Source organism: Sceloporus undulatus, chromosome 2 (assembly GCF_019175285.1).
Source record: "Sceloporus undulatus isolate JIND9_A2432 ecotype Alabama chromosome 2, SceUnd_v1.1, whole genome shotgun sequence".
Taxonomy (NCBI): Eukaryota; Metazoa; Chordata; class Lepidosauria; order Squamata; family Phrynosomatidae; genus Sceloporus; species Sceloporus undulatus.
In genome coordinates, this window is record NC_056523.1 from 169,816,127 (window position 1) to 169,835,125 (window position 18,999).

General features: G+C 41.8%; 1 protein-coding gene across 5 annotated transcripts in view; it reads right to left on the bottom strand.

The window, feature by feature from the left end:
• CACNB3 (calcium voltage-gated channel auxiliary subunit beta 3) overlaps nucleotides 1-18,999 on the bottom strand; it is a 57,746-nt gene that overhangs the window by 9,997 nt on the left and 28,750 nt on the right. For all 5 annotated transcript variants that reach the window (XM_042451794.1, XM_042451791.1, XM_042451790.1 and 2 more), the window contains exons 2-9: nucleotides 12,699-12,821; nucleotides 10,246-10,368; nucleotides 8,115-8,230; nucleotides 7,639-7,691; nucleotides 4,911-4,930; nucleotides 4,370-4,450; nucleotides 4,222-4,280; nucleotides 4,014-4,123 (exon numbers count right to left, since the gene is read on the bottom strand). In XM_042451794.1, the coding sequence (XP_042307728.1) occupies nucleotides 4,014-4,123; nucleotides 4,222-4,280; nucleotides 4,370-4,450; nucleotides 4,911-4,930; nucleotides 7,639-7,691; nucleotides 8,115-8,230; nucleotides 10,246-10,368; nucleotides 12,699-12,821 (685 nt within the window). The remainder of the gene's footprint in view (nucleotides 1-4,013; nucleotides 4,124-4,221; nucleotides 4,281-4,369; nucleotides 4,451-4,910; nucleotides 4,931-7,638; nucleotides 7,692-8,114; nucleotides 8,231-10,245; nucleotides 10,369-12,698; nucleotides 12,822-18,999) is intronic.

Sequence of the window (18,999 nt, forward strand, 5' to 3'; positions counted from 1 at the left end):
TTTGGTCAAAATTTTTCAACGTGCAGTCATCCCTCCCAATTCACAGACTTGCCGTTTGCGTCCCTTGGTCTTTCACAGACTGCAAGTGGGGAGGGACATAATGGTGCATGCGCGCCTGGCAGTGCACCCCCATTGTAATCAATGGGGCTCCAATACTGGCATTTCCCCAATTCACGGAGGGGTCCAGAACAAATATTTATGATATAAAGTATAAGGAGCCAGTAGTGGTTTGGGCACAGGATGATGACTCTGCAGGGTTCGAATCCCTCCTTGGATATGAAAACTCACTGGGTGACCTTGGACAAGTCACAGTCTCTCAGCCTCAGAGGATGGCAAGGGCAAACCAACTCTGAAGAATATTCCCAAGAAAATCTTGTGATAGGTTCACCTTAGAGTCACCATAAATCAGAAACGATTTGAAGGCAAATAACACCCACCCACATTTATGGTATATATACTATCAATTTTTCATAGCACTCTAATCCAGTTTTTAGATTAATATTGGATTGCATTACAGAACTGCTCCAAGACTAATGAAAAACAGATGTAAAGCACTCTGAACACTATAAATGATTATTTTAATTTTTGCCTTACACTTATCCCTGGTCAAGTTGAGCATATTTTGAAACTACAAGAACCTGCTTATGCAGTAAAAGGAGGGTGAGTAGGCTCATACCCCTCTTAAAGTGACTCCAAACATCTAAAAAAAATATTACTCATCTCCAGACTGAAATTGCAATCCTAAAGGCATTTATCCAGGAATAACTCCCCGTCATCTGAATATACACGTATAGGATTGCATTCTGCTAGGATGATTATTAGCCTTCAGTATTTGTTTCAGAAACATGTGAGAATATATTTCTAAAATGGTATAAACATCTTAATGGAGCACAAAATATATTATAAATATAAACAGGGTGCTGAATACTGCACGAGGCTGATAAAACAACCCTTGCAAGTACATTCAAGGAGACTGATGAAGCTGCTTATATGATTTGCCTTTACAATCCAATGTCAGTAGGAGGTGAGAAAAACATCTGATTCTCCCAAGCTTTCTCATCCTTACAAATGTCCTCCTTTACAGGGTAGCAAGGATTCAAGTCACAAGATACGCTTCCATTCCACCACAGATTTGCACAATCACATTCCCGTAAGTATAAGTGCACAGATACCATACAAGTATCAGACAATTTCACTGGAGTGCATCATCTCTTCTCACTCCATGTGAAATGGTGCATTGTATAGAAGTAAACAGCAACAGAAAAATCAGGGAAGCAGTTCATATCATAGTAATATGTGACCTGTAAAAATGGACAGAGATCACTGTAAGCTGTAGCAGGATCAGGACGCTGCAACAACAGTGGCCTGACAGAGAACACTAATTTTCAAACTGGCTACATTATCAGTGACAATAAAGAGTTTTGAAAATCAGAGAAATTATAGAATTATAGAGTTGTAAGAGGCATCAAGGGTTTCATTTTTTAAAAAGCTGTTAAGAATGAAAGTATTAAAGTCTTTGTGAATATTTCCACTGATAATAAATCAGTAAAGACTGTCAGGTTTCCAAATATCTATTTTAACATGTAGCCTATGGAAGCTTCCCTTCCTTAAGCTATCAGTGGCTGGGCTGGGTATGATCTGTTGGAACTGCAGCACAATGGAAAGGAAGTGTTAAGCCCTTCTCTATCCATCAGATTCCTAAGGACACTTGCCACCCCCACAACCATTAAGTAATTTTAATTTAAGTGAATGCAAATAGCAAATGTCACATGACTTCTGGCCCTAAGTCCCCAAGATCTGAACTGTAGTACTTAGAAACAAAAACAAATGTATTTTAGCTAATGTCATTCTTGCATCCTAAACCCCTCCTCCTCCAAATATATCCCTTAGCCCCCTGTACTCATGGAGCCACCCTTGGCTGTACTATTTCTTTTAAGGAACAATCTAATGCTAAGATAATTAATTACATTTACAATTCAACACCAGAGACAAATTATCCCTCTCCTGGGCAGCAGCTGTGAGGAGATATGTGGTGACGGAAATTACAAAGAGGACATGGTGAAAGCAGCAGTACATGCAAGATGAGTATCCAAAGGTGAGCATATATAAAGGCTGGACTCCTTCTAACAGATTTTAGCGTTTCAACCGTCCTTCTCAACCAATCAAGTAAAGCAAAACAGTAACCCTTACTTTCCAACATCCCAGGATTTAAATTTTTAAAACTTATAGTAGTGATACTATTGAGATTCTGTAGATAATTCAACCACTTTGAGTCCTCTTTTTTAAAGAGACACATGGAGGATTCTAGATACCCAAAGCAACACCGAAAACCCTGTATGAGTGAGAAGCTGATGCTGTGAAATGAGCACCCCAAATTCTATTATTTTTTAAAAAAAATAAAATTGTGCATCTAAATTCTAGTGTCAAAGAATGTATATCCAAAATTACAATGTGCTATATAGCACCCTCATTTTTTATATTCAAGGAGCTTGTTTTTGTTTTTTTAAATATGCACCTAAGCACTTGCACACCCACACACTGAAATGTCAGTCCCTATTTGCAGTATGAATGGTACAATCCAACAAATCTTGCATCAAACAATCACCGTTTGGCTGTGATAAACTAAATTCTGATTCCCTTCATCTGAAATTGATACTTGTAGGGTACAAGGACAAGAAGAAGAGAATTCACACTAGACACTGCTGGAGAAAATGTTTTACTGCATCTTTAGAAGCTTAGACTGGAAATAATTCATTGTGGCCTAGCCCATCTCAGTAAATGCAGGATGCCTGCTTTACAGCAGCATAAAATGTCTACATAGGATTGCCATCTGTTTTTAGGGATTATTCATATTTCAGAAGCTTGGTGTAAACAGAGAAATTATCATGAACAGACTTTGTCTCTATTTATTCAGGGAAGCAGAACTGTGTATGCAAACAAATGTGATTATTGGCTCCAGATTTGTGTGCATATAAAAGAAAACCCAGTGATAGCTTTTCCTGAAGTCAAAAATTACTTGAAGGCAAGGCACACAAGTACAAAGGAGAACAGAGAACCATACTAACCATGCTTATAAAAATATTAACAAAAATAAATTGACCCATTTAAAAATGCATAGCTATGCTATTTCTATATGACACCTTTACTTCGAACACAAAGATGCCATGGAGGTTAATACAGACTATAATGATGATCCATAACTTGTTTTCCAGATCCACATTTAACAACTTAAATTAGGTTACTAAATTTGGTGTGCATAATCAGTACTTTCTATTTCAGTGAACCTTTTCCTATGTGTTATTCCTTTTGCCTCACTGACAAAGGAGATTATCACATGAGTCCTATTCTCACTGTAGTAAAAGGAGTCAGACACATACTGGTTTGGGAGCATTCCATATCAGATGTCTCTTCAAGAGCACGATTGGGCCCTTGTGCTGTCCCTAACCCTGCCTTCCTGCCTTAGCCAGTGTGCCTTTCAGGTTTATTTTATTTTAATTTCTAACACAATTCTGGAGGTACACTATTACCATTTTTAAAAAGAGAATGAATGAATGACAGCTTGCTCTGGAATAACAGGGTGGGAGGGGGAGAAGAGGAGACATTGACACCTTGTGATTGCCCAATATCAGAACTGCCATGGGAGGAACCTATCACACCTAATGACTAATGCTACAGCAGCACTTTTAGGAGCTTATTGATGGGTTTTCCCCATCAATGACAAGGTGCACAATAACAATTTTCCAAGCACAAGGTAGTGACAAGATGGAGGTGGTGCCGTGCAATAAGTATCACCAAAGGTGCTATTTTCCAACTTGAAAAACAGTTTAAAGCCACATGTGATAATCTCCAAACTGAGCAGCTGAACAGTTCGTGATTTACTGCTACTGAATTCTGCAAGAACATGACCTATCATTCTATGTTGAGAGGGACTGATGGAGAAGCAGCATGGCTCTGCCACACAGACTGTTTGGCTGCCAGTTCCCATCACTGCTTAGGAGCCTGACAGGACTCACCAATGCTGGACCGGGTTGTGGATCGCTCGATGATGGCACGCTTGCCTGGATTGTTGAGCACGGAGCGCTTGGCCAATGACAGGTCAGCAGTGACACGTGTGATGGAGATTCTGAAAGACAGAATGACAGACAACAAGCATGTTATCCTTGCTCGCTTGCAGATGGGGATGGGGCTCAGGGACTCTCTTTCAGAGAAAAAGCATCTTACCGGCCATCAAATCTGTGCTTCAGGAAATCAAAGAGAGCTTTCTGCATCATATCTGTCACCTAGAAAGAAAGAAAGGTGGGAAGAAAGACTGAAAGCATTTCGGCATCTGTGCTTATTGCAGAATTTCAACCATACTAGCTTCCCATACCTCATAACCTTTTAGGGAGGGTCCCACCAGCACAACTGGCCTCATGGAGGGCACAACATCATATGGGGGGATGTGCTCGGTCTGCAAAATAGAGGATATGTCACATAAAATAGCAGCTATCTTCCTATTCTGCTCAAGAAGTAGAAGCAAAGGGATGCAAAGATGTGAAGGCTTGAAGCCTCAATCCCCACCACAAAAGCCGAATATCCTCCCTGAATCCCTCTCAGTTGCTGTATTTACTAGAGAATCAGTCTTCAATCTGTCTTCAATCTGTCCACAAGGCAAATCCCTCTCCCTCCCAAAATGCCCATTATTTCTGACGACTAAAGGAACTTCTTTACCACCACCATCACCTACAGTGCAGCCCACCAAATGGCTATTCCAACCCAAGATAGCTCCTCCACTGGAGATCAGATTCTGCATCAAAGACACTCTGCTCCAAGTTAGACAATACAACATTGGAATTCACCATTCCTTCCCCTGGGAAACTGGAGGGAACCACTCAGTGTCCAATGATGTAATCCCGGCATTAAATCCTTACCTGCTTTTGCTTCTGTTTTGCTTGTTGGAAAAGAAAAAAAAAATGAAGTTGTCAACAGTCAAGAATCAGCAAAAAAGAAAGATTGTAGGAAGGAGTAGAACAAAGCAATGTGAGAGCTTTGATCCCTTGGAGATACAACATGACCAAGGGTTTACCTTCTGGTCTTAGCTTCCGACCACTCCCAGGATCATACCTCAGCAGATTACTTTTGGATTCATTTATTAAAGATAAGGCATGGGATTAAACCAAGCCTTGTCCGAGTTTAATGCTCAGGGATGTGTATATCCTCTTCTAAATACAATGGAAATTCTACGCCCTGGGCACATATATGATTTTGCTACTGTTCTGCCAAGCTTATTCTGGTGCTGCTAGCTGTAGGAAAATTCCTCCTCTCACCAGCCCAGAGAATGCTATCTATGTTCAAAATGTAAACACCTGCCCTTGGGCAACTGGAGAGTTTACTTCTTTGGGGTGGAACAGATGGGCAGTAAAAAGCAGCTGGAACCTGCATTTTCTGGAAGTGTGTTGAAACCCTGCTGTCTGCACCAACCGCTCCTAAGGCAGCCTTAATGCACATGGCCTGACCACACAGCATGGCATCAAGCTGTGCTGCTTGCTGGGTAATTTTTTTTGTCGCCTCCCCATTGCACAAACCATTGCACAAACACACTGTCAGTGATTGCTTGCTGCATAAATGTCATACCATTGGATGGCTGCCCCTTTGATTGGCCATACAGTCGTACCTGCAATCCTCCATCAGGACAAGACATGAGAGCATCAGTGTGTCCAGTAAAACACTGGCAAAGCAAAATCATGGTCTCCCCACATGCTCTCTTCACTCCCCACTTCACCCCATGCCCCCTCTTGGACTCTCAGGTTTGTATATGTTGTACTTATATCCATTGGAGATGTCACACTTTCACTTTTTTGCATTGCCACCCCGACCTCTTGGGTACATCGGCTCCATCCTTTTTAAATGTACCCATTCATTTATATGGAGATTTAGGGTTAGGGTAGGGTTAGGATGAATCACTTCTTCATAACCACTCTCATGTCAGGGCATTTATATGCAGGGTCAAAGGTGCATGTTTTCTGGGCTCAATCACAATATCCCAGCTTCTTTTTGCTCCAGTTTTTAGCCTCAGACTATGGCTTCAATCTGGTTTCCACCCACTTGGAGGCATGCATCATCTAAACACCCTGCCTTCAAACCGAGTGGAAATCACTTTATTTGGTCTGTCTGTTTCACCCCATAGTCTCATTACAGATGCTGTTAAAGTGAATCTCTCTCCCCAGTACTGACACGTGTGCACTCATTTCTTCCTGGAAATCCAACAGTTGTACCTATATATGATGGCTAATTGTGATTTTCTCTACTTTTCCCTCCAGTCTTCCAAGGCAATTGCAGTACACGCTGTTCACTGTGTGCTGACTCAAGTGCTTTCATTTCACTTGGTATGGAGCAGTAGTCATCATGCGCTAATACAGTGGTCCCCAAACTGTGCCCTTTAAGAGATTTTGGACTTCAGCTCCCAGAATCCCAGACTATTGGCCTACATAACTGAGGCTTCTGGGAGCTGAAGTCCAAAATCTCTTAAAGGGCATAGTTTGGGGACCACTGTGCTAATACATGTCCAGAGTCTCAAAGCCTTTTTCTTTTGCACTGTAACTTACTGAATTCCCCGGGAGCATAGCAAGTAGCCATGACTGTTTGAGGATTGTGGGCGTTGTAGTCTGAAAATGTAATTTCCCCAGGCTTTGCTCAGTCTTTCAGCATCACTTATTCCACCATTCCCTCCAGTAATAAAGTATCTGTTTCCCTCGTCCAATAGGCAAGATGGAATCCTCTCTAAACAACAGTCTACAGTATCAACTAGTACTAAAAAAAACCAATAAACTTTTTCAGCAACACCAGTTTACAGCTAGTTTGTATCTAGACATGTTCCCTTCTCTTGCAGCATCTACAAAGAGTGCTTCTGAGTATGTGCTAGATCTGAGTTTGACATAGAATTTTTTTCTTTTGGTTGTTCTTATAAAAATTCAGCACACAATCCGAGGGTATAACTACTTGATAATCCTAGATTAATGCTAGATTTGCCCCATGTTAATAGGAACTTGCCTGTAAAATTGACACTAGGACATGACTAGCTTTGGGGCATTAGCCAAAGAAGAAAGAACAATAAGATCATTTCTGTGTGTACTTTTCAGGACAGAAAGATGGCAACTTGGGGAGGGGAAAATCTGATCTCAGGTCTCAGAACATTTATATTAGTTAAGATATTTTTTACCCACTTTCCCCTTGAAAAAAGGAGCTGCTCAAAATTATTTTAAAAATGTAAAATGGTAACAAATAATTGCAACACATTAAGAATCTGAAAACTACATCTCTTCTTTCTAATCACCCTCTTGGAATTTTCATTTAGCTTAGGTTATCCTCCTTACACCTTTGTGAGATCATGATTATTACTCTCCCCTGCTGTTCTGTGAAATGATTACTCTGTCTCTGTGTTTGTATTTTTGCTAAGTGTGTTAACACTTCATCAGGCACTGTATGCACACTTTCAAGCATGGTGTTGCTGACATAAAAGCTAGACAGTTCCTTCTGTTTTATTTTAATAAATGTTGAGAAGGTTTTAAGGAATTCAAGGAAGTTGAATTCTGCATCTAGTATCACATTCATACATTGCACAGAATCATGGCAAACACTCAACCCTATTTATGCCTTTACCTAGTGATGGGGGAGGCGACCGCCGGTTGCTGATGGCAGGATTGCCAGACTGCCTGATTAAAAAAGAAGAGAAAAGGTTATTGTAATGATGTGGGGAAAGTGCAGAATGCCAAGCTACTGTGTAGTTATTTCTAACAGGAAATCATGCCTAGAAAGATGCAGGAGCAACCTGTACAAAGAATCCCCTCCCAAAGTCCAGTTATATTAGAAGAAGAAGAAAGTCAGCACTGCACAACTGAGTGGTACAGAGTACAACACAAGCTTCCTGTATTACTTAGAATCAAAGTCATCTGAATATGCACATTCAGAAGAATATGCACAATTCAGCAGAGAGGATTGAGCAAAGAACTTAGATAGGGGAGGGCATATCATGTATTCCTATATTTAGAGACAGACTTTCACCACCACGGACAACTATCATATACTCTTTTCCCTTGGTGATGTGGGTGCACCCCTTTCGCCCTTGGCCTTCTTACCTGGCTTTCTGCTCCTGCTTCAGCCGTATGGCCTCCAGCCGCTGTGGGCTGGGGATGAAGGCGATGTCTCCCCCCTCCTTCACTAGCCTCCCGATCCACCAGTCATTGCTGTACTTCTGTAAGGACATTGTGATAGAAAGTCATAGACTACATCCCCCACCTAGCTTCCAATATAGTGGGAGGCAGGTCAGGTGGAGAACTGAGCCCTTCAAATAACATTTCCAGCCAAACAGAGTAATTGAGAGTAAACAAGGGAGTACTAACAGTCCCTTTACACATTAAAACACTCAGATTAGCAACTGGGTTTAGAAACTATTGCTGGAACTTTATTGCAGTCTACATTGCATAAATTTATACATACTTAGCTATGTAGCAGAAGCTCTAAGGAATCCTCCAGGAACTGCAAACATGCATATTAGGGCACCAGCAAGAGTACCCCAATGCACATTGGTCCCATTGTGCATCTGGCTCCCCTAAGTGGTAATGTCGTGGCTGCCCTTTGTTGAATATGGATGTTGCTGAAGTGTTTAATTCTATTTCTCATAGACATAAATCCACTTACAAAGACGTAAGTCCCCAAGTGAATTCCAGCCTTTGTTTTTTTATTTATAAACTGTCAAAGTTACCAACATGTTACTAATCAATTAATCATTCAGGCTGCCAGAAGAACCAAGGTTCTTTACTGTCCACGTTCAGAAGGCAACACGCTCACTACAAGTCAAATATTTTAGAGTGAAGGTTCCACATATAGTGATCAAGGAAGTAATATTTTTTTATTTGTGATATATTAACAACTAAATTCAATATGCTCCAGCCAAACATTTTAGCTTTCAAAATCTTCAGTTCTTTCCCATTCCTGGATAAAACTTGTGATTTGTCCTATCTTTTGTTCTCCCTGTCTTTCAACCCTCTCTCCATCCTTCTCTTCCCATACATTTGCTGGGTGAGGGCCAGACAAAATGGTTACTGCTGTAGGTTTTTATATCCTTCATTCTAATATTAACACCCCCATCCCTCACACAGCAAAAAGTTTCAAAAACCCATTTGAAGAGCATTTAAGTTAATTACACAGTATCTTACCCTGTCCCATGAGTGAAGAAACAAAAGTGGAGGGTGCACCAGATGCCATCAGAAAGAGATAGAGAAGCAGGGAAGGAGATAGAGAAGTAAAGTGTACTCAAGCCCATACTTGCAGGAACTGGCTAAGTCCTGACCACAGGATTCAACCAACTCCTGCAAGCACTGGTTGAGTGTGTGGCTTTGCAGTAAGAAAAGGATGAATGAATTATTCTCAGCCAGTGCTTGCAGGAGCCAGCAGAGTGCATAATGTGAGAAGCACAGGAAGGAATCCCTGCTGCCTCTGACCACGGTCTGGTATAGCAGGGATTCTCATGTGTATTGCTTACCATTGGGAGGATGAGTGGCATACAAGAAATTCCTGCTGTTATCTTCGATCACTGATCAGAGATTATGAATCCTGGTGGGTCAGAGGCCCTGTTCCCTTGCCCTGTGCCATACTGTTCCTGATCATCAAAAGCTGGTTTGATTACAGGTTCAGCACTGCTTCTGGGAATCACCCGTACTTAATCTTTGGCAAGTCCGGGAGAAGGAATTTCTAAGTCACTTATGCCTAAATCTGAGGCTGGCAAAGTGTGATTGAGGTCTGCATGCACCCCTCAAATCTCAATGCCTCCTCAACATCCAACACTTTTTTGTGAGGGAGCAATTTAGTTATGTTCACCCCAGTCTGCTTTAGGCTCAGGGATGAATGGGATTTGCTTAAAATTGGGAGCTACTTTTGGTCTGTATAACAGCCCTTCCCAGGCCTTAAACAGGAAGGAGAAAGTACAGCAAAATGGCCCTCTCTAGAGGCTGCCTTTCTGAGTAATAATAATAATAATTGTGGGGTGTCAGGAAAGCATGGGATGGCTGCAAATTTCTTGTAGGGGTGTAGCCTTGAACCTCTGGAAGTTGCCCACCCCAGCATAAATTATTGGTTCTTCTACCACTCCACCTTTTCTTCCCTCTGTCCACATGCCGGTGTCATGATGACCTTTCCTTCTATTTCTGGAAACAGATTCCATTAAAATGACCAGCTTCCACCTGTCCCATGTTCCTCCAGCTCTCCCACCTCTTTGATGTGCAAGAAGTCTTTGGCTTCAAAGTTGATGGCAGATCCCTGCACGGGACATTCCTCATCCAACGCACCACAGTAGCTGACATTGGTACGAACAGCAAATGCGACTGGCTTGTGCTGAAGAGTAGATGGGGAGAGGTGGATGGGGAAAAAATCAGAGATAAGATTGTAAGTGCCAATTGTACTGTGGTGTTGTCATTTTGCATCCCAGAATAAAAAGGATCAATCATGCATCATCACAATTAAGGCTAGCTCCAGAGAATAGCAAGAACAGTCGCTGAGGTTCAAATGGGGGCTCATACAGAAAGTTTGAGAAAACTGAACAAAAACTCAAAAGAAAGATACCTTATTGTTAACAAGAATTTCTTGTTCCCTAGACAGTTTCTAAGACTAAACTTGATGGAATTACACAAGCAACCGCCCTAACCCTAGTGCGTGCTCGTCACGCACTAAACGGCGGCGGCCCTTCCATACGGCCGCTGCCGTGAGGACGTCACGGCCGCGCCGCCTCTAGACGGGGCAGCGTGGACGTGACGTCCTCAATCCGCGGCAGGGCACCTAGGGTGCCCTTTCCGCAGACCAGGAAGGAGCTCCGTTTCGGAGCTCCTTCCTGGTCCGCGGCGCTGCTTTGCTTCGCTGGGCGCAGCCTTCAGATGGCTGCGCCCAGCGAAGCAACGGAGACAGGGGGCAAGCGGCAAAAAAAAAAAAAAACCCCCCTCCCCGGGGTGTCCTTGGGGCTTGAAGCCCCAAGGACACCCCTTTTCAGGCTGCGGGGAAGCGGCGTTTTGCTGCTTCCCCGCAGCCTGAAAAGCGGCGGATCGGGGCCTCAGCGGCTGCCGTTCTGGCAGCTCAGGCCCCGATCCGGCAGAGAAAGGGGCGGGTGCAGACCGCCTCAAAGAGGCGGTCTGTAACCCGCCAGAGAGAGAAAAGACACTGAGATATCATTATCCTGAAAAATCCCCCATGAGATAGACTAGAACAGACTGTTTCTATAATGTAAAAGAGACAACAGAAAATATTGGTTCTGTTACAAAATGTTTTAGAGTATCACATATCTTTGGAGATCTTTAAACAGAGGTTGGATGACCATCTCTTGGGGGTGCTTTAAATCCATATACACTAGGTGGTCTTTCAATTGTAAGATTAGTTCCAGCCACTCCATGCCATCCTTCCTCTCTCTACCCTGTTTCTCAATCTATCTGTCCTTATCCAAAAAAAGGAAGTCAGCATTCCATGCCCCTTGAACATGTTCACTGTGGTGTATGGTTTCTCCTCTAAAGATTGTTAGTATTCTGGAAAACTTGGGATTTCCATTGGATTCCTTCAAAACTGCTGGCATCTCCCTCTTGTGTGCAGCCAACTCCTGCTCTAAAAGAATAATTCAAGATTGTGTGCTCTGTACATAGAAAAACATTTCTGCTAGATGATGCCATCTGTCAGGCAGACAGATTGTTGCTCAGTCACATACCAGTTGTGTTTTACATTCTGGATTCTGGGGACTGCAGAGAATGGAGAAAGGAGAGATTCTGAATTCCTTCACATTCATTACGGAAGCAAAGGTGCCTCCAGTCAGTAAGGGTACACAAGCAACCATACTATGGATATTGGAAGCTGTTATACATCCATATGTATCCCTCCCAAGATGTTTCTCTGACTGAAAACATTGTCATCTGGGTTCCTAATAAAAATCTATGAAAAAGTATACTGAGTTTGCGACCTGATAAATGGGTTTTAGAAACCTTGGCACCATCATGGCCAAACATTAACAGCGAGCCAGAGAGCTGTCCACAGAAAAGTTAAAAAATTTTAGGTATTTTTGAAACAGATTCTTGCTATAGCTTGGTAGTTTAAAACAGAATATACCAAAGGCTGGAAACAGACCCAGGGAGTAAGTTTCCCTCTATTACCAACCCACTTGCACAGTTTTCATAGCTGTAGGATAGGAGATGGCTCATGCCTGCACATTTCACTTTTCTTTGTTTACTTCTGCACTATATAAACCTTGGAAATCCAACTTTAATTGGCCTCACCCTGGGAAGAAAATTACACCAAAGTCCAGGGACCCTATTTAGCCAGCCATAGGGAACCATAGTAGGATATTCTAGGTAGAATTATGTTGCTTATTGGCTCATTTCTATCACCGGCTCAGACAGGATGCTAATGCCAATCAGCTAAATGACTGTGATGTTTCTCAGCTATATATCATCTGCTGCATCATTTGCTACTAATAAAGCTCATAAGATAACAGTAACAGGTATCAGTGTTTGGTACTAAACTAAGCCTTCAGAATGTCAGGAAATTTGACAATTTCTAGCTCAGAACACAAGGCAAATCAACTGGCTTGGAAGCACCTTGAGTGAAGTTATTTTAAGGCAAGAAACTCCTTACCTGATATAGTCCTCTACCTGCCCAGCCAAAGCCAAGACTGCCCCCTCCCCATCTAGTACCTTGGCTTTCTCAAGCTGCTGCTGAGCCTGATTCTCCACTTCACGCTTCACACCCTCGCGTTCCTCCTCTAGCGACACGTCGGAGTCCAGCGATGGGCGGCTGGTGTAGGAATCAGCTGAGCCCTGAGGAGAAGGTCAAAATTCCAGTGAGCTAATGGATTCATCCTGACAGGAGATCAAGATACATCCTGGTTACAGGCCTATTTACAATTTAGATATCTAAAGATGAGCTTTTCTTTCCATTGTAACAGCTAAAGGAAGAGGGGAAAGAACTTCAGCCATAGAGACAGCTGTCATCTTTAATGTTTAAAAACCTGCCAATTTGGACTTCTGCATGCGCTTTCAGACTGAGGGCCTTATGAGTGTCTCCCCACGGCAACTTGTAAAGCCAATGGAATCGCACAGCCTCAAGAAGCTCAACCCTGAACTATTTGCTTGGTTCTTGAAAGTACTTCCCGTCCTGTCCCATACTGGTATTAGGACCTATCAGTCTACAGACTAACCGGGTGGTTGTATGAGCTGTTCAAATGGTATCTGCTTTAGAATGCCAACTGTGGAAATACTAAATCTGAATTCAAGCAGCCTGTTCTAGCCGAATGTTTACTCAGACGTATATAATCTAAGGTCTTAGACTGCAGCCTTAAAACTCAAGTTAATACACTCCAGCATTTCCCAGGTGGAAAGAGCTTAATGTATTCAGAACATTTCAATCCTCATACAAAAGATCACCCACACACTGTTTACACACTTTATATTAATTATAATCATTATGACTGTTGGCCAGACTCTTCTATAGCAGTTACAAATATGTAACTTAGAGTTATGCGCTCCTGGCTGTTACGTGTTCATAGACCATATGTTTAGGGGCTACATAGGGACTGTCAAAGTCCCCCAATCCTTACTTACTGCTGTGATCAATGGAGGTCTGTTTCCCTGTTGATCAGGAGGCAGCTGGCTGACATTCCCACTGATCCCTTTGTGCAAGCAAGCCCTGGCTCAAGGGGGAATCATGAAATCGCAATAGCAGCTTCATTTATATACCATTTCATATCGCCTAAGCAGTCTCTAAGCAGTTTACAACTGAAAGGGGTCCTGCTTTTGCCTGTCACAACAGAAAGCACTCAAGGTAAGGGGTGGGGATGGCAGCCAGCTGCTTATCCAGTTATAGGGGAACAAGCCCCCATCAATTGCAGTAACTGCTTCCCAGTAAGTGGGGACTGATGGTGGTGGTTGGGATGGGATTCACTGTGTAGCACCACAACTATGCATATTTAAATCCCATACAGGATTGTAGCCATCATCATCATCATCACCACAACCAGCACCACCACCACCACCACCACCGCAGCTGGCTTTATGCTCTCTTTATGCTGTTTTGCTATACAGTGGGTCCTTGGCATCCACTGGGGTTTGGTTCCAGGTCCATCTGTGCATACCAAAATCCCTGGATGCTCAAGTCCCATGAAATACAGTGGCATAATAAAATGGTGTCCATTAAAAATATGGACATATACTGAAGTAACTAAATAAATGAATTAGAAATTGAAGTAGAAAATATTAAAGTACAAGTCACACATATCGGAGAGACTTAGAGAAAGCTAATATTGTTAAGATATATAACTTGCAGGCACAGCAATTTATGCACATATACCAAATATTTCAGATAAAAGACTGGATCTGTGAAATAATATATATGGTTGCAATTTATTTAAGATCAGAATCTGTTCAATTCAATGTATCTAATATTAACATGTATTGTATGTACGATGAATTATTGGATTTTATTTATTAATAAAAATGAAAGTTAAGAAAATAATAAAATGGTGTCCATTATATAAAACATCAAAATCAAGGTTGTTTTGTGGAACTTATATATATATATTTTTAACATTTTGAAGCTATGGATGCTTGAATCTCATTGATAAAGAAGCTGTGTACATAGAGGGCCAACTGTTTAACAATATATTGTGTGTGTTTTATTGTGGTATTAACAATATGTCTTCTATTAGGTAATACGTCAGTAAAACAACCACAACAATTTCCTGTTTTAAAACGGAAAACAATATCGTGCAAAATATCCCATTTTTTCATAAGGGACATGATTGCACTTCTAGAAAAAACTATAAACCAAACACATCCACAACAAATTCACTGAGGTGGAAAGGAAGCTAATGCACCATGTGGGAACATTAGCATGTTCTTTGTTTTTAAAAAGACATCTCCAAACCTCCCCAAAGGCAAAAACACAAAAAAGGGACAGGTGAATAGGGACAACTGGAGCGTATGAACATACAGAGTGCGTTCTACTGTCACACAGCACAGCTAAGCATCACAGCTGTTACAGTATAGTTTAGCCTTCCCAAACCAAACACTCTCTATGTTGCATGATAACTCCCATCATCCATGGGATGATGGGAGGCTGGAATTAGGGGAGTTGTAGTACATTTCGGATGTACTAGTCACAAAATGCTTTCCCTTCCACATTTCTTTTTGTCAGGCACTTGTTAAGGGTACAAGGATACAACTCTTGGCAACCTAGAGAATGGTGACACCCCTAGATCTTAAACCTCTCAATAGAGTCCAGTTCTTCATATCTCCCCTCTCCCCTCCTCTCCATCTGCAATATGAAGATAATAATAATAATTGCCTACAGGGCTGTTGCCACAAGGATTAGTGAGATAATCTGTATGAAGCACTTTGAACACTTGCAGAGTGCTATATAAATGCTAAATTATATTGTTATTGTTAATTGCTAATTTGCCTGTAATCATAGTTCTGTGATTAAGCAGCCACTCTCTTCACTGCTGTATACAAACACAATATATACCAGATTGAGTCTCCCTTATCCAAAATTGCTTGAGACAAGAAGTCTTTGGAATTTCTGAGCTTTTGGATTTTGGAATATTTGCAGATAAATCATGAGATATCTTGGAGATGCGACCCATGTCTAAACATGAAATTCATTTTTATATTTCATATGCAACTTTTACACATAGCCTGAAGGTAATTATATACATATATTTTGTTCATGAACCACCAGAAAGCAAAGCTGTCCCTGTCTCAGCCACCCTTATGGATAGTTTTGCATTTTGAAACATTTCTGATTTTGGAATTCTGGTTAAGAGACTCAACCTGTACAAATTTTTGTGAGCATTCACAGTTTCTAAGACCCCTGGTCTTCCTCCAGCTCTTCTCGCTTTGCCCCTGGGCCTTTGGCAGAATTCCAAATCATCCTTATTTGCAGCTGTGATCAATTTAAGTTCGTATTAACAGTACTTAATTACATCCTGTTCCTTGCTGGCCTCCCCTTCTGTTTCCTTCTCATTTGATGTTTTTCATTTCTAATTCCCTTGTAGGAAGGGACCCATCTATATTTGCTTATGGAATTCTGAAATACACATCAATGAATTGTTGTTGTTATTGTGTGCCTTCAAGCCCTTTCTAATTTACAGCGACCCTATGGTGAACCTATCGTGGGGTTTTCTTGTCAAGATTTGCACAGAGGAGGTTTGCCATTGCCTTCCCCTGAGGCTGAGACCATGTGACCTGCCCAGTGGGTTTCACGACAGAACTGGGAATTGAATCCTTATCTCCAGAATTGTAGTCCAACAGTCGAACCACTGGGCCATACTGGCATCCATGAATGCTGCTGTATTAAAAAAGAAGAAGAAAGACTGGAGGGTTCCTACCTTTCTTTATAGGTTACCACTGTAAATAAATCAGGAAAGGAAAGGAAAGGAAGGTGGAGACAGCTGGAGTTGATTAAAGATGAAATAGGAATGTGGTCAGAGCTAAGCATCATCATTCTGATGCAATCACTCTCATTGCTCAACCCTAAACCAGCCTTCCCTGACTTTTATCCTTTTGTTAAGACTGCATCTGCACTGCAGAATTAATGCATTTTGACACCACTTTAACTGTCATGGCTCCATTCTATGGAATCCTGGGATTTCTAATTTGTTATGGCACCAGAACTCCCTGATTGAGAAGGCAAAATATCTCCCAAAACTACACATCCCAGCATGGAGCCAGGGCAGTTGAAGCTGTGTTAAACTGCATTATTTATTTATTTATTATTGACATTAAAATCACATATACCATCACAACAATCACTTACATTGTCACCACACCAAATAACTTCCCACCACCAAAGCAATGAATCCTTCCTGTTCTCTTGGTATCTGCTGCCATTTTCTGTAGCTTCAAACTTACTTTGCTTTTTTAAAGTGTTTACACTTAAACTAGCTCCATGTTTATAGCAAAACTGTTTTTGTTTATACAGTCATCAATTGTTTTGATGGCGGTTGCACTCCAGCTTCAATCGATCTTGGATGATACTAGACCCATTTCAAACTGGGTTCCGGGCGGGCTATGGAGTTGAGACTGCCATGGTCGCCTTGGTCGATGATCTCTATCTGGGCATGGACAGGGGTAGCGTGTCCCTGTTAGTGCTCTTGGACATCTCAGCGGCTTTCGATACCATAGACCATGGTATCCTTCTGGAACGCCTGAGGGAGTTAGGTATCGGGGGCACTGCGCTCCAGTGGTTCCGTTCCTACCTCTCGGGCAGATTCCAGATGGTGCAGCTGGGGGACGTGTGCTCCGATAAGAGGGCACTTACATCTGGTGTCCCTCAAGGAGCCATTCTGTCCCCCATGCTATTCAACATTTACATGAAACCGCTGGGAGAGATTATCCGGAGACACGGGGCGCGGTGTTATCAGTACGCTGATGACACACAAATATATTTCTGTGTCTCCGACTGATGCAGTGACCAGGGATGGCGTCTCTCCTCTGGATGCTTGTCTGGACTTGGTAATGGGCTGGATGAGGGAAAACAGACTCAGACTGAATCCAGAGAAAACGGAAGTACTTGTGATAGGTTCCCCAGGTCCAGGTTTGGAGATTTGTCCACCTGTCCTAGACGGGGTCACGTTTCCCCTGAAAGACTCTGTTCGCAGTCTGGGGGTGCTCCTGGACTCGTCGCTTCACCTTACATCTCAGGTGGATGCGACGGTCAGGAGTACCTGTTATCAGCTTCGGTTGATACGCCAGCTGCGACCCTACCTGGGTCGGGGGGACCTTGAAACAGTGGTACACGCTCTGGTAACCTCTCGTTTGGATTTCTGCAATGCGCTTTACATGGGGCAACTCTTGTACCAAACCCGGAAGCTTCAACTGGTCCAGAATATGGCAGCAAGGCTGGTCACTGGATCTTCCAGGGCCAGCCATATAACACCGGTACTTAAAGATCTACATTGGCTGCCTATTTGCTTCCGGGCGCAATACAAGGTGTTGGTTATCACCTATAAAGCCCTAAATGGCTTGGCCCAGGGTACTTAGAGGACCGCCTCTCTCCATATAATCCGCCCCGCACTCTCAGATCGGGTGATAAACATCTCCTAAGAGTTCCAGATGCTAGACGAGCCATCACTACACAAAGGGCCTTTTCCACCTCGGCCCCTAAGCTCTGGAACTCGATCCCCGACGAGCTCCCAATTTAAAAAAGGGCTGAAAACATTTCTTTTCAAACAGGCATACCCCCAATAGCCCTGTTGTGATCCCTCTCCCCCTCACCATTGTTACAATTGCTGCTAGCTTGGAATTGTTATTGTTGTTGTTGTTTTATATAATGTTTTATATAATGTAATTGTAAATTTCTGACAATGTTTTTATTGTAAATTGTATGTTGTTGGATTGCAAAATCCACCATTGTAACCCGCCTTGATCTCTGGAAAGGCGGGCTAGAAATAAAGCTGTTATTATTATTATTATTATTATTATTATTATTATTTCAGTTTAACCCCATTACAAAAATGGACCCCATTCCTTCCTCAAGTACTTTATCAATGGGTCCCAGTCCTGTCTGAATTTAAAGAATTCTTCCTTAACAACTGTGTCAATTCATCAAGTTTCCATATAATCATTTAACTTCCATAACTATTCTTGTATATCTGGACTTTCTTTCCTCTTCCATTTTGCTGCGTATATCACTCTGGCTGCGGTCATCATATAAAATATAAACTTCCCGTATTTTCTCTCTGTATAAATGTTGTGCTATTTAAATTTTAAGGTTTGTATTTTTAACATATTTTTCATTCATAACTGTTTAAACTTTTTAAATGGTTTAACTTATTTTTAAATTTTATATTTATACATTTTAATGTTGTACTGTTTTTAAATTGTATTGTTTTAAATCTGCTGTTCACTGCCTTGAGTCTCCATATTGGGAGAAAGGTGGGATATAAGAAAATAATAATAATAATAATAATAATAATAATAATAATAATAATAATAATAA